Source organism: Sus scrofa, chromosome 14 (genome assembly GCF_054392235.1).
Source record: "Sus scrofa isolate SSC_HxYL_T2T_F1_AM1 chromosome 14, Sscrofa_HxYL_maternal_Yorkshire_Landrace_v2.0, whole genome shotgun sequence".
NCBI lineage: Eukaryota > Metazoa > Chordata > Mammalia > Artiodactyla > Suidae > Sus > Sus scrofa.
In genome coordinates this window covers 82,061,209-82,076,553 of record NC_139396.1, presented here as the reverse complement: position 1 = coordinate 82,076,553, position 15,345 = coordinate 82,061,209, and the positions used below count along the sequence as shown (strand labels likewise).

Here is a 15,345-nt window from a genome sequence, read left to right as displayed (position 1 = left end):
GATGGTTAGATTTCTGTAATTAATGTTTACAGTTCAGAGGCCGAGGTGCTGCCCCTGGAGCCTGGGTTTTGCTGAATTGAGGGGCTGGGAAGGGGGTTTCATAGGACATCGTTTAGAGAATGCCTGTGAGCCAGTGGAAGGAGGTTGAGGGGCTACCGTCCAGCATGTTTGAGAATGTTCCTCAGGTAGGGTGTCCGGTGTAGGACATGATTGCTTCCCCATGATCAGCCCAGGTGAGGCCAAGGGGAGCAGATTCCGCAGGTATTGGTGTGTAGCTGGGGCTGAGGGCAAAGCATGAAAAGTTGCCTATTTGGGGGCCATTTTTCACCCACTGCTTCTGCTCAGCCAATTTTCACTTTTTTTTTTTTTTGACACTTTATTTCTAATGCTTTTTTTTTTTTTTTTCCTTCCCCTTGGTCTTTTTAGGGCTGCACCTGTGGCATATGGAGGTTCCCAGGCTAGGGGCTGAATCTGAGCTGCAGCTGCTGGCCTACACCACAGCCACAGCAACTTGGGATCTGAGCCGCATCTGCGACCTACACCACAGCTCATGGCAACGCCGGATCCTTAACCCACTGAGTGAGGCCAGGGATCGAACCTGTAACCTCATGGTTCCCTAGTCAGATTTGTTTCTGCTGCACCATAACGGGAACTCCTCTAATGCTCTTTTTAAACTTTTTAAAGAGATGATGATACAAGATGATTTATGAACGTTATTTTTTTAAAAAGTCATTAGGTTCTGATGCAGTGTCTATTGTGACTGTCTCTAGCCTCTCACGCTGCGCAGTTCCTGTTATCTCTGCCTCTGCTGCATTGTCTTCTGCCTGAGATTGGACCAGAGCCCCAGGCCCTCTGAGAAGTCTCCTCTCTGCTTTTTCTGGCCTCTGCCCCAGCCCTAGCAATTCTGTGTCATTCAGAAAGAACTGGTTTCTATCCCAGTTCTTTGGCCCAGTGGGTAGTGCCTCGTTATTAGAGGGTGAAGTCAGGTTTGTGAGTTACACCCACGTAACATGATAGAATATATAAGTTCATACATAGTAACAGTGAAACCTGCGTTTCAGTTGCGTGCATGTGTTTATCAGGACTGTGATATAAGATGGATGTCATAGTCACACATGATTCAAAGTCCCTGCTGTGCACAAACATCTTGCTAAGCTTTTAGGAAAGAAAGGTCGTTTGTAATCTGCTTCCAGTAAAACAGTATGCGCCTCGGGAAATTAACATCACTGAGCCAGGCAGGGCCCCCCCCGCCCCCGCCCCGCCGCCAAATGCTTTAGGGGGTCCCTGCTGGGTGCCTGAGTGGGTCGCATCATTTTTGGAGGTTGAAGAAAGATGTATATCTGTGCAGTCAGAGAGGGCTTCTCCCACGTGGCTCCCCGCTGCTTGCCCAGACCTCACCTCAGATACTGGACTAGTTTCCTCTATTAGATGCTTCCATAAAACCACAGTCCTCAGCATCTGAGCATTTAGCTCAGGTCTTCATGATACAGTTGTTGGTGTGGTTATTAGCTTCTTGTCTATCCCCCTCTCCCCAACCCCTTCCTCAGTCTCCCAGAGGGTGACTTCCACAGGGTAGGCAACTGCTCTGTTTTTGCTGTTGCACCTGCAGGAGCCACTGTGATACCTGGCACGTCTTTGACACCTGGTACATAGTGATAGATGGCTTGGGGCCAGGCCAGGACACTCCCAGCCCCAGAGCTCATTGATGAGAGGCATCTCTAAAACCCCCAGCTGCCTTTGGAGCTTCCTGGGGACCCAGCGGTTAAGGATCCAGCATAGTCACTGCTGTGGTGTGGATTCGATCCCTGCCCTGGGAACTTCTGCATGCCATGGACTAGGCCAAAAAACAAAACAGCCCTCTGCTGCCTTATTGCAGAAAGGGGTGGGCGTCTGAAGGCCCAAGGGGGTTGAAGGTGTGAGAGCTCAGCAGCAGCCTTTCCCGTAGCCTCCGCCCACCCTGCACACATACCCCTCCACCCACCAGGCCTGGAGAAGGCCCTCTCCTTCTCCAGGGGAAAAGCAGAGCCAAGCACAAGCATCTCTTGGGTGATGCTCCTTTCTCTGCCCGTGGGTGGAGTGCTGTGGTTCCAGGTCCCTCAATGCAGGGAAGTGTTTCCAGGCCACTGACCACATTCGTGGGAACCAGCTCCTCGATTCTGTGGTCAGCACTGCTGGGGTGGACGTCGGCCAGGACTTCTGACTCCTGTGGCCTGTGAGGGGGAGGGCACAGTGAGGGGGAGGGCCTGGATGTCCCAGAGCACAGGCCGGGCTTCCTCCTCTCTCCCTGAGAGGATGTGGGGGTAAAGGCAGGAAGGTGGGGAGAGTGCAGGATCTGTAGGAATGCCTAGGGCTGTCTCAACACGGAAAGTACATTCCCAAAACCACATGCTGGAAGCGTTTTATCTTGGGTGGAGGGCGCAGGCACTTGTGAGGGCGGGCTCCCGTGGCCAGGCCAGACATGCATTCAGGGCACAGAATCGCCCTTCAGCCTGAGAGCTTTTTTGTGGGTTTTGGAATTGCTTTCCATTCGAGAGGCTGTACCTCTGTGACCCGGAGCTTCATTTCCAAGGCAACCAGCTGTGATGAGATGGGGGTTTTGACCTCGCAGGACAGTTGTAAACAGAAGCAGATGGACTTTTAGATAGAAAATTTACTGTATGAGCTGGAACAAAATCCGAACCCCAGTTTCCTCACCTCTGAAGCAGAGAAGGGAGCATGGATTCTTCCATGTGCGAAGGGACCCGTATTGGGAAAAGATGAGTGTAGGTGCACACGCCAGTATCATCACTCGTTGTTGCTCTTAACCAGACACCCAGGTGTGATGTGCTGCAAAAGCAGCCTCACCCCACATGCCTGCAGTGGTCAGTCTTGCTTGACTCCCCAGCCAGCACCTCACACGTTCTTCTTAGGGAACCTGGCTCCCTGGCTGGCACCTGAACAGACTGCTCGCTACCAGCCCAGGGCCTGTGCACTTCCCACGGACTGCAGGGCCACCCTTGGCTCTGGTGTCTCTGGTCAGACCAGCCTGTGTAGAACAGCAGCCCACTCCTTAGCACTTGTGACCCCTGGGAGCATTGTAACCTCGTGGGGCAGGGTGGTTGCTCTTGTTTTTCTTTCCTTATTTTTAAAAAACGTGATCTGAGTTTGTTCTAGCTATTGGACTGGCACATTAAATCCTCATAAAAAACCCTTTTCTCACTTTATGCATTTATTTTAGAAAACTTTATTTTGAAGGACAAAACACTTATCCAAGATCAGATAGGGAGCAGGTGGTGAGCAGTGATTTAGACCCAGAGTGGACACTAGGTCCCGGCTTCCTCAGGTCCATCTTTCCTTCCACTCTTCTCCCTCAGAGCATCGCTGCCTTTGCTGTCTCTCTGGCCCCAGCCTATCCAGGCTGGCCCCGTCCAGCACTGCTCTGTCCTCCAGAGCCCTGTGCACGTCCACGCCAGCACCACCTCTCCCCCAGGTCCTACACAGACTTCCAGGCCACGTGTGTTCCCAGAGAACTCTGTGCTGGGCATTGTAGACACAGAAGAACTAATCCAATAGCTGGTCGAAGCTAATGTACATGTGGACAGGCCAGGCCACCTCGGTGTCTGTCCCCTCCCCACGAGAACGTGCGTGTGTGAGGATATGACTGTGCCAGGATGTGGGTGTGCTAGGACATGAGTCTTTTGGGGTATGTTGGGAAGCGAATTTGTTTTGGGATGTGTGTTGGGGTGTGTGTGTTGGGACGCAAGTGTCAGGATATGTATTGGTGCAAGTGTGTTGGGACATGAGTATTAGGATGTAAGTGTTTCAGGATGTGTATTGGGGTGTGTGTTGGGACGTGAATGTGCCAGAATATGAGTGTGTTGTGATGTATCTGTGTGGGGGCGAGAGTGTTTCAGGATGCGAATGTGTTGGGATGTGAATGTGTCTGGATGCAAGTGTTTTGGGAAGTGTGTTGGGGTGTGAGTGTGTCAGGATGTGAATATGCAGGGGTGTGTATGTGCCAGAATACAAGTGTGTCGCGATGTGTATTTGGATGTAAGTGTGTCAGGACATGCGTGTGATGGAACATAAGTGTGTCGGAACACAAGTGTATCGAAGTGCATCGGGGTGTGAGTGTGTGGGGGCGCTAGGAAAAGCTTCACATCCCTCCTCATGTCCACGTGGCAGTGGCTGCAGGAAGCCGTCTCTGAGAAGGTCACTCAGGGTGTCTGATGTCCTGTTTGGGGGGGGGGTGTTAATTTTGTCTGTAAATACTGGTGTCACCTGATGCCACAAAATGGGAGACTGTACTTCTCACGTGTTCAGGATCTTCGTCACCATGTCTGAGGTGCGCTTTGGCGTTACTGTAATCCCTGAAAAGGCAGGATATGCCCGGGGCATCTCCTTTACAGGAAGTGTCACTGGTACTGTACTCACGGATGCTTCAACGGGTGTGGAATTTTGTTCCCTGGACATACTTGCAGTCCCGGCGGTAACTTTCCTGCTGTAAACTGTAACCATCCAGGTGTCCATCTCCAGGCGCAATGGCACTTGCTTGGGCTCTTCTCAGATAGATAGTTTGTCGTTCACATTGCCACCAGCAGCAGCCCTGGGGCTCCTCCGTGAGGTCAGGTGGACGCTGGTCTACGTGCCCCGTGCCCTGGTGCCTCGTGCCCTCATCCCATGGCCTCTGCTCTTCTGCTTTCAGGGAAGGTGCGATGGCGGGACTTCAACCAGGAGGCCTATGTCGGTGGGACAATGGTTCGCTCCGGGCAAGACCCCTATGCCCGCAACAAGTTCAACCAGGTGGAGAGTGATAAACTGCGGATGGACAGAGCCGTCCCTGACACCAGGCATGACCAGTAAGTGCTCAGCGAGCGCCAGGCGCCACCTCAGCCGCTCACTCCCGCAGAGTTAGTAGCTTCTGCTGCTCCGAGTTTTCTGTTACCTCGGGACCCGCTGCCATTATCTTCTGGGGCAACTGCAGGGTGCTGGTCAGAGGGTGAGAGCCAGCACGAGAAAGCTGCGTTACCTTCCTCCTGTGTACCTGTCAGTTGTTGTTAACATCCATTCACAAAACAACTTTCCGTTGTTCACAGCCTCTCTGGGAGGAAGAGCTGATGTTCTTGCCTAGGTCGGGAATGTTCTGGAGTCCAGGAAGCAGTGGATGTTAAATTGAGCAGAAGCTCGGAGGCAGAGGCACAGGACCACCTGCCCTCCTGCCCTTCTGCCCGGGGCTCCACATCTTTCCATGGTTCTTTAGGGACCTGGGGCTTCTTGGGCTCAGCGGGGGAACCTCCAGACACTAATGTGCACTTGTCATTGCCCATCGAGAAAGTGATGCCCTTGACCCCCAGTGCCACTGTGCAGCTGTGAGCCTTGCTGTAGGATCTCTGATTGGGAGGCTGCTCACACTGGGGTCCGTAGAGGGTGAGTCTTGTTTTACTAAGAAATAAGGAGCCGCATTTGGAGACAGTGCTTTCCCTGGATGCCTCCACGCCTTCCTGCTTATCAGGTTACTTTTATTTTTATTTTTTTGGCCTTGCCAGCAGCATGTGATAGTTCCTGGGCCAGGTGTCAAACCTGTACTACAGCAGCCACCCCAGCCGCTTCAGTGACAATGCCAGATCCTTAACCTGCTGAGCCACCACAGAGCTCCTTAGGTTACTTTTAGGGTCATTCATTCATCATGTAAGGGTAAAATGGATGACATCCATTGTGACCTTGATGCGGCACTTGGGTCCTGGGATTCAAATCAGAGAAGCCTCTCCTCTGGCTCGTGGGGAGGTGATAGGGTGACAGGAAGCCAGGGCGGGTGGCCCTGTGCTTGGACAGTTTGCTCCAGATCAGTGCTTCAGGCACCCTAGTGACAGAAGGTCCAGATGAGTCCTGAGCTGGAGGCGTCCAGGAAGGAGGCCAGTGACCAGGCTGTCACAGGCAGCCCTGGGCCTCTAGAGGGCTGGCTGGGCTCCCATTCCTCGGGGTGTGAGTTCCAGGGATGGAGGGCAGGTAGGTTGAAGAGGGACAGTTGCAACCAGGTTACCTATGAATATGAGCTAACGTTTGGCTTTGTTTCTGAGCTGATAGCTTACATTGAAAGAGAATTTTCTTCTTCTCTCCTGACTGGGTAACAGTGTAGGCATGTTTTTTGGGTTCCAGTCAGTTCTGTGTATCCAGAGCCAGCTCCCCAGTGCATACAATTGCAGTTCCTTCAGACAGGGAAGTGTGTGTGAGATCACATGCGAAACATATGATCCACACATGAACATATGTGTCGTGCATGATGCTAACAATCTCATCATTTTTCTATGTCCCACCCAGAAGGTTGTCTTTGCTTCATATTTCCTATAACCCATTCATTTCTGTTGAAGGTGGCTTTACTCTGGCCCTGGGGTGGGCTGCTGGTTAAGTCAGTGCATGCCCTCTCTAGAAAGGGGTGCTGTGCTGGGATCTGGGGGCCCCAGAAAGCTAGGGTGGGCTCTAGGAGAGTCCTGAAGCTGTGTGCTGACCACAGGCTGGTGCCAACCACCCTCAGCCCCAGGCTCCCTGGGCCCTCTGTACCCTGCCTGTGCCAACCGTGTCCCACAACCCATGTACTGGACAGGGTTGTCCTTGTCACACAGAGAGCAGTGTTTATAACTCGCCGTGATGAGGAGCTGCTGGCTTAAGGCCAGCAAAGGGTCAGTATGGACTTTGGTGGCTTGGTCTGAACTCAGGAGAGCAGTTCATCTCCTAGCTAGAAAATCTCACCTGGGGACTGGGATCAACCCCGTGGGCTTGTGTCCCTGGAAGATGCCATGGGTTTCACAAGTTAGGTTTAAGAGCTGGATTTGCTTGATTTCCTGCTCTGACTTTTCCTGAGTGCTGAGAGGAGACAGTGTCCTTTCAGATGGCTCATCAATGTGTGGGCCGGGGTGCTGTCTCCACTGCAAGTCCCTTAAATGTCCCCAAAACTATATATATATTTTCTTCAGTTTTTGACATATGAGTTTGTCCAAACAGATGTTTGAATATTCATCCCGTAGTGGGATGTGTCTAGGTGGCTTTAATTTTAGTTCCAGCTACTGTGTCATGCTCATTTGCATGTGTTCAAGGAGCAGCTGGGGTGCCTTCCACGTTTGCTGGGTTTGGGCTAAATTAAAACCTCCCCAAAGTCAATTTGATGCCTGGCACTCAGCCACTGTCCTGTCCTCAAAGCATAAGATTTTGACGACTTAAAAAATATGCACAGCCTAAAAGTTGAGAGTTAAGTTTTATTTGGGACAAAATGAGGATCAGAGCCCGGGAGGCAGCATTCAGAGAACTCTGTGAAAGTGCTCCAAAGAGGCAAGGTGGAAGGGCAGAATATCTGTGACTTCGGTGAAGGGGGGAGGGATGTCCAACTAAGTACACATTTTACAGAAGGTCACAGCTGGTCTCCTGAAGGTCACTGCTAGTCAGGAGGAGCAGATGTCACCATGAAGGATTTTAGTGCTTTTCTAGATATGAGGACGTGCAAGGATTGGGCTCATAAAATCATCTCCTGAAAATATCTAACTATCTGAAGGCCAGTTCTGCCAGTTTGCCCAGAGTACAGAGGGCCTCACTCCTGATCTCCAGCCTGAGCTCTTTCCGGGTGTGGGGGGGGAGGGGGTTGAGGGTTGGCATCTGCAGTGGCTCATGAGTCTGTCCGTGTAGAGGCAGATGGCAAGTGCCACCTCCAGTTCACACTTTAGAATAACCAGTATTATTGAAAGGCAGGTTAAGGAAACCAAGTTACTGCTTTGAATCCCCCCACCCCCCACCCCCCCCCCCCCCCCCCGCCAACATCTAATAGAGAGCTGTTAAGGCACATTTGACCTTCCTATAGAAATCCTTTTAGGCTCTGCGGTACCTCCCTTTGTGGAGACCTGCAGAAAGGATGGCCCTGTAGGATGCAGTCCTCATGTGTGATAAATCTGGAGGCAGTGCAGGTGGAAGTTAGTTAAGAACAAGGTTTTTTGGAGTCGCCGAGACTTTGGTGGAAATCCCAGAGGCTCCAGGTGCTAATCCTAGGCCTTTGTCATTTATGAGATGATGTGACACTGTGCTGTCTGGTCCCTGCGCGGGTTCAGCAAATGTTCCTTGGGCAGGGACGTTCTCCTCCTCCTCCTCCTCCTCGGGGAGATCTTATTCCCCAAGTGGCCCCTCTGGACACTCCTCCCCAGGAGTTCGGCCCCCGCCCCCCCATCCCCCTCCCTGCTCAATTTGTCCCCGAGATTCTCATTGCCACCTACACACCACATGTCTTATTTATATGTTCATCTGAATTTACTTATTAGACAGCGAGCTGTAGCCAGGGTTGTTATTAGGACAGCTCACGGCACTCGATAAACTCAATTATTTGTTGAGCAAGTGAATCACCTAGCACGGTGGCTGGTGTGTGGGAGTGCCCAGTAAATCATTAATAACAGGAAGAATCGTAAAGAACAAAGGAGAGTAAGAGGAGGATTTTGAAGCAGGAAGGGAGGTCATACGAACCCCAGGATGAACCACAGATGACTATTGTGTGTTGTGTTCTCCCAGGACTGAGAAGTGACACGCATACAATCTACCCCTTATTCACTGTCCCCTGGGGTAGGTCCAAGGAATCAGGTTCAGAGCCTTGCAAACAAACAAAAAGCCCAAAACATTTGGAGGGTTACACTTTATTTACCTTTTTAAGTGTCTAACAAATACTATGCCAAGGAAAAATATTTACAGGAAGGGGCAAGCTTAGGAAAGCCTGCTGTGAGTGAAATACTAGCTGTGATGGACAGGACCTACCAGACTCTTAGAAATGAGAGAGATGGTAGCCCATCCTAGTCCTGAAAGTACAGTTTCTCAACGCAAAGAAACCATGAAAAACAAAAAAACTTCTTTAACCTCATTTAATGTTTGAAATTTCAAATAAATTATCAAGACTCAAAAGCAAATTAAACCAATGGGAATTTCAAAGGTGCCTTTTTTTTTTTTTCCCTAACCCTTTTTAAGACCTCACCTGTGGCATATGGAGGTTCCCAGGCTAGGGCTCAAATCAGAGTTGCAGCTTCTGGCCTAATACTATAGCCACAGCAATGCAGAATCCCAGCCGCATCTGCAGATACTTAACCCACTGAGTGAAGCCAGGGATCAAACCCACGTCCTCACAGACACTATGTTCTTAACCCACTGAGCCACAGCGGGAACTCCCAAAGGTGCCTTTTCGGAGGGATTGTTTCTTCTCCCTCTCACCTTTGGACGCTGCTGTATTGTCCTAGCAATAGGACAAGATAATGGGAAGCGTGTTGAAGCTGGTGGGAAGCGGTCAGGTCTGGATTCTTCTGGAGGCGGAGCCAACAAGATATGCCAATGGATGGAGGAGGAAGATGGCTTGGAGAGAGCATGGCTCCAAGGGAGACAGAGGGGCTGGTGGGGGAGCGGGTCCAGGGGACACGTTGGAAATTAAAGTGCAGACATGTCGGGTCCAAGATGCATTAAGAATCTCATGTAGGCAGATGTGTTTTGTAGGTATTTGGAAGTGTGTCAAGAGAAAGATCTTGGTGGGGATGTGAACCCGGGAGTGTTCAGGGCACAGATGGTACTTAAAACCGTGAGCTGAGACGTCATCCCCGGGCAGTGGAAACAGGGATGAGGGGCCAGGACTGGGCTTGAGAGGAGCTGCCACCCAGAGCCTCAGCCACAGATATAAAGCCACAGCTGACCTGGAGTCCATTCTAGCTTCTCCGATGGCTCAGACCTCGCACGGGGCCTCTGCTGCCCTCTGCAAGGCCACTGTGACTTTTGCTAAAGCCTTTGCAGCATCTGGCTCAGAAGGGTCTCGTGTCATTTTCTAGTGCTTCGTGTGTTTGTCCAGAATTGCATCTGGTGGGAAGTGGCTCGTGGAAGTGGGATCCGGGGAGTTTATGGCCTTTGGTTCCGTCTGGGAGGAAAGCTTGGGATGATTTACTTTCAGATGGTTTATATAAGCAAAATCAAATAAACCCTTGGGGGGAGAAACATCTTGTTTTCTTCTTTCCCGTCGTCTGCCTGCACTGTTCCTTTCCATTTTTTATGGAATGATTCCTTTAAAAATGAGACCTTTGGTAAAGGGACACAGCTCCTCCCTGTGTAGCCACCCTTGCCTTTTATCACTAAATGAAAAAATGAAGGTTTTTAGCATTCGGGGCTCCTGGTGGGTGTATCTGCCAGCCTTACCATCAGGAACATACTGTGTGGGGAGTTCCCTGGTGGCACAGGGGGTTAAGGATCCGATGTTGTCAAGGCTGTGGCACAGGTTTGATTCTTGGCCTGGATACTTCCACATGCCCTGGGCATGGCCAGAAAAAAAAAAAAAAAAAGGAAAAAAAAATGCTGTGTTTTACTCAGTTTATAAATTACAGTTATATGGTTTTGTTTCCTTTAGAGGATTCTATTCTGACCAGTTTTTTAAATGGCTGGCTTTCATGCACCCAAACAGAACTGTTGAGGGGCTATTTTTTTTTTTTTTAAATTTCAACCCGAGGGCAGGCCCTTCTGTCATGGGCTGGGCTTTTTACGCTGGTGGAATGTCAGGATTGATGCCAGTTGTTTGAGAAGAGCCGTTAATCAGGATTAAGGGCAGTGGGGAAGGATGTGATCCAAATTCTCTGTTACTTGGGAAAGTAAACATTGTGGAAGCGGAGGCAGCATAAACTCAGCAGCTTGGTGTGAAGCTTTGGGGGCAGAGACTGTGAGATTCCTTATTTTAAGTGGAGCAGGGGATCTGGGAAAGCCAGATGAAGCCCAGCACCAAAGGGTCAGTGCGTGTGTGAAGGAGATCTCATTTGGGGAGTCCGGGGCCCTGTTTGCATGTCACACTTTTCTTATGAAAATAGTGTTTTATAAATATGCACAATCTAGCTGCTGTCGAGGCCACTGCTCTACCTGCTTGGGGCCTGGGGACCCTCTCCAGTCCCCAGTCCTGTGGGTCCCCACAGGCAGGTCCTGGAGGGGATGCTGGTGCCCCTCCGAGGCATTGGATGGGGGACCTCACTTCTCCAGGCAGGGCCCACGTGCTTGCCCTGGGTTTGGGTGCTGTGTTGCCATTTGTGGCTGGTGGGGCAGGGATTTGCCTGTGATCTCTTCCATAACAGTAATTACACAGTGTTATTGTACGTTGTGTGGGTATCGTGGCCTGCGCTCCCCGCTTTGGATCGTTATATTTTCTGGTCCGAGGAGCACTCCTCTGTATGTTGGTAGGGAGCCCATTCTCCTGATGACATGTGCCAGTCCCCAGGGGCCCCTGAATTCAGAGCCACCTCCAGGAAGTGCAGGGCCTGAGCCAAGAGGCCTGGCTCTGGGATGGCCCCAGCCTGGTGGGCAGAGGTGGCTCCTCTGTCCTGTGGGCAGGGGCAGTGGATTGAGGTTTGGCAGGCGGTTGGGGAGGCAAGAGGCCCCTGTAAAGGCGCCGCCCAGTATTCAGGGCCCTTCCCCCCAGGGTCATGGATGTTGCAGTCATTATGCCGCATTTGCATTTTTTTTGGCCACGCCTGTGGTATATGGAAGTTCCCAGGCCAGGGATCAAACTCACACCACAGCAGTGACCCAAGCCACTAAAGTGACAATACCAGGTCCTTAACCTGCTGCACCACCAGGAAGCTCCCCACATCTTTTTTCACCTGTCAGTGAGTCCGACGGGAGGGCTGCTGTCATAGGGCAGGGAGGGAGGGCTGTAAGTGCTCCCAGTTCTTCTTCTAGTGCCGCACCATCCACTCTGCGCAAGTGTCTTCTCTGCTCCGGCTCTTCAGGCTTGGGTGTTTGGCGTGAGGCCTGAATGCACCTAAAGCAGGAAGAGCTGGGCCTCAGGCCCTTGCTGTCCGTTTCCTGAGCAGTTGTATTCCCAGCTGGAAGGAACTAGGGCCATATGACTGAATCCTGAGAAATGGAGAAGTGAGGCTTTTGTCCTCCTTTTCCAGCCTCGGGCTCTCCACGGCAGTGGAAGGGCAGAACGTACCGTTTCTGTTCCCTTGGAACCTCCTCACGCCCCTGGGCATGTGTGGCCTCTGTGCTGGCCACAAGGCTCTTCACGCTAACCCTCCACCCCCACCCCCAACTCATTCTAGGGGCCAAGTTGCACCTTACATGCAAAACTCAGACCAAGGCCGTCCCATTTCCTTGTCCCTTTGCTTTTTGTTGAGTTGCTTGTTTTTATTTTTCGTGGTTTATAAAGTCAACTCCAGGTTTTTGGCACCAGACCACTCTTTTTCCCTTTACATGTTTTTCTTGAACCTTTACCTTTTCAAGCTTTGTCTGCACATCTCGATTAAAGGATGCTCTGGGCCTGAGAGAGGGTGTAAGGGCTTAGGCTTGCCCTGTTAGAGATCCAGGCTGTGTCTGTGTTAGCGTCTCCGAAGGTCCCAGCGTGGGTCTCCAAAAAGACTGTTAGCACATATTTTCAAAGCTTCATCCCTGAGCGCCTGTCCATGTAGACAGCTGTTCCCCCAGCTGTGCCCTGCTTTGGGCAGAGATGAGATGGTCCTAGAGGAATAATAGAATTTTGTGGCTTTGTCTTTGGTCCCTGTTCCCGGCACCCCCCTGGGAATATGGTGGTGACCAGAAACGTCATCTTGGTCCTCCAGGGGGAGGGGCACCTGTCCTATGTTCCTCTTTTGCTCGTTTCCATATTTTTAAATTCTTTTTCATTCCCCAAACTTCAGTCTAGACATAATTCTGTTGGCCTTCCTTCCAGCTCACTAATTCTTCCCTCTGCTTTTAAAGTCTGTTTTGCTTTCAGATCTACCTGTTGAATTTGTAATCTCAGTTTAATTTCAGTTTTTGTTGTGTATGAACAAATACAGAGATATTTAAAGGCTGTAGCTGATGTTTTCATCCTCCAAAAAGGATCTAGCTTTTCTCCCTGGCAGGCAGATCTCTTTGTTGGCTTCTGTAATTGAGCTAGAAAAAAAGCTGGGGTTTGGTCTTTGGTGAGAGAGCCGGTGAGCAGCTGGATCTCTGTGCCACTGGGAAGCAGCCCCTTGGGACTCTCCCTGGAAGTCTGAGCTGTTCATCAGAGGCCCTTTGCTTGGTGCCCTGACCTCCAGCCTGCCCCCCCGACCCTGGGACCCACAAAGCCATCACTTCTTGTCGTCCAGCCCCTTGGCTCCACACTGCCTGTGGGGGAGGATCAGAGAGTGTGGACTTATTTTCAGAGATTCCTCTTCCTTCTGGGAACCTGGCCCTAGAGCACCTGCCTGCCTTGTTACTCTCCAGTGCTTTCCAATAGATTTCTTTTTCTTGATGTGTTTCATCCAAAATTTCTCGTTGCTTTCAGTGGATAGATCGGCTTACAACAAAGAACTTTACTGTCACTGAGAGCAAGAAAAAATCTGAGTGTTTTATTTGGAATCAAATGCAGTATGAAGTTCACGGTTCACAAATTGTGCCCTGAACAGCAATGTCTGTCCCAGGAGAGTACATAGCAGTGACAGTGGACTTGACACTGGGTGGTGTAGCTTTTGTGAATGGCTCTATCATTTACTCCCAGACCAAGGTGGAAGTAAATCTCTCTAAACCCTGGGTGTCCTGTCTGCAAAGCCGTAACACCTGTCCTGCCCAGAGCACATGATGACACAAATACAGGAGATCATTGCATTGTCGCTGTTGTATGTGACTAGTAGTGTGGGAGTGTGTGAAGTCAGCTTGGAGTGGAGAGTGAACCATTGCTCTCTTAAGCTTTGCTCCCTACGTGTGTGTGACGTGGAGGGCACATGTCAGCCCCTAGAGCATGCGCACCTATTACATGGAGGGGAACCAGGTAATAGGTCCTCCCTCTGCAGCTCAGTGGTGGGGGGTTTCATTATTGACCAAAAGCCGTTGAGGAAACAATTCTGAAACAGCAATCCCATGTTTCAATTAGAGCTAGAAAAATGGGGTCAATATAGTGCTCCTTGGTAAATGAGATGAATCTTGGGGTCAGAACAAACCATCCAGTTTCAGCCACTCTTTTAAATACATTGCCTCACCATCACCATGGCACCATAAAAAAAAAAAAAAAAATTCCTTTTTAAGGTAAGGCTTTTGTATATCTTAGGAAATAGCCAAAAATAGTATAAAATGTGTTTCCGAGTTCCTGTTATGGCTCAGCAGGTTAAGAACCTGACATAGTGTCTGTGAGGAAGTGGGTTTGATCCCTGGCCTTGCTTAATGGGTTAAGGACCTGATGTTGCTATGAGCTGCAGTGTAGGCTCAGATTTGGTGTGGCTGTGGCATAGGCCTCAGCTACAGCTCTGCTTCAGCCCCTAGCCTGGGAACTTCCATATGCTGCAGGCTGTAAAAAGAAAAAAAAATGTGTTGCAGCTTCGTCAGTCATTTAGGCTGCCTACTTCACCTTTTCTGAAACAGTGCGTGTTCAGGGAGTCCTCATAACTTTTCTGATGAGCTTGAAAGCAACAGTGTTGTCAGTGTATGGAACCCCACATTCTTAGCCGCAAACATCTACCTGCTCGCTCGTGGGATTGACTGGTCTGTGTGTGTACCCTGGAGGGCTAAGTGCTAGTCATGGAATCTGCTAGAACCTAGATCCTCTTTTCAGTGTATAAAATTAGAACTATAGACTTTTAAATTAACAGCCATCTTAACCACATTGGATCAACCATGATTTCCTCTATCTGACAATGATGAGAGGAAAAGAGAAAATTCACATCTTTGGAAATGTAAGTCTGTGCAAAGAAGGAAATATTCCAATAGAGATGTTGCACTTGGATTTGAAATTTTATATTATTCAGTGTTGATTTCTTCTTACTCTTACATTCATGCATTCATTCAGCAAGCATTTGAGTGCTTACCATGTGACAGGTGTTTTTCTGGTCACTGGGGAAATAGCAATGAATAAAGCTGATAAAAAAATCTCTGCCTTCATAGAGCTTACATTGAGGGGGTGAAAGTAGAAAACAAGAGAATAAATGATTGAATTATATGAAGTAAGACAACGTTAAACGCAATAGAGAGAAAATAAGGGTGACAGTCAGGGAGTATAGGGGTCAAGGTTGAAAGTCCAATATTAAATGAGTGGTTAGCACAGCACAAGGAACAAACAATCACCTACAGAATGGGTGGAAATATTTGCAAATCATGTGTCTGATAAGGGGTTAATACCCAAAATATATAAAGAACTCATGTAGCTCAAGAGCAAAAATAATAATAATAATGATAATCCTGTTTTTAAAATGGTCAAATGTTCAGAATAGACATTTTTCCAAGAGAAAAATGGCCAACAGGTAACCTGAAAAGGTGCTCAACATCGCTAATTATTGAGAAATGCAAATCAAAACCACCACCAGATATCACCTCACACCAGTCAAAACGGCCATCATTAATAAGTCTACAAATAGCAAATGTTAGAGAGGGTGTGGA

The 15,345-nt window shown here is 49.7% G+C and overlaps 1 protein-coding gene across 3 annotated transcripts in view; it reads left to right on the top strand.

Moving 5' to 3' along the window:
• GALNT2 (polypeptide N-acetylgalactosaminyltransferase 2) overlaps positions 1–15,345 on the top strand; it is a 179,893-nt gene that overhangs the window by 112,328 nt on the left and 52,220 nt on the right. For all 3 annotated transcript variants that reach the window (XM_001927774.7, XM_021073538.2, XM_084996883.1), the window contains one exon: positions 4,685–4,838. In XM_001927774.7, the coding sequence (XP_001927809.5) occupies positions 4,685–4,838 (154 nt within the window). The remainder of the gene's footprint in view (positions 1–4,684; positions 4,839–15,345) is intronic.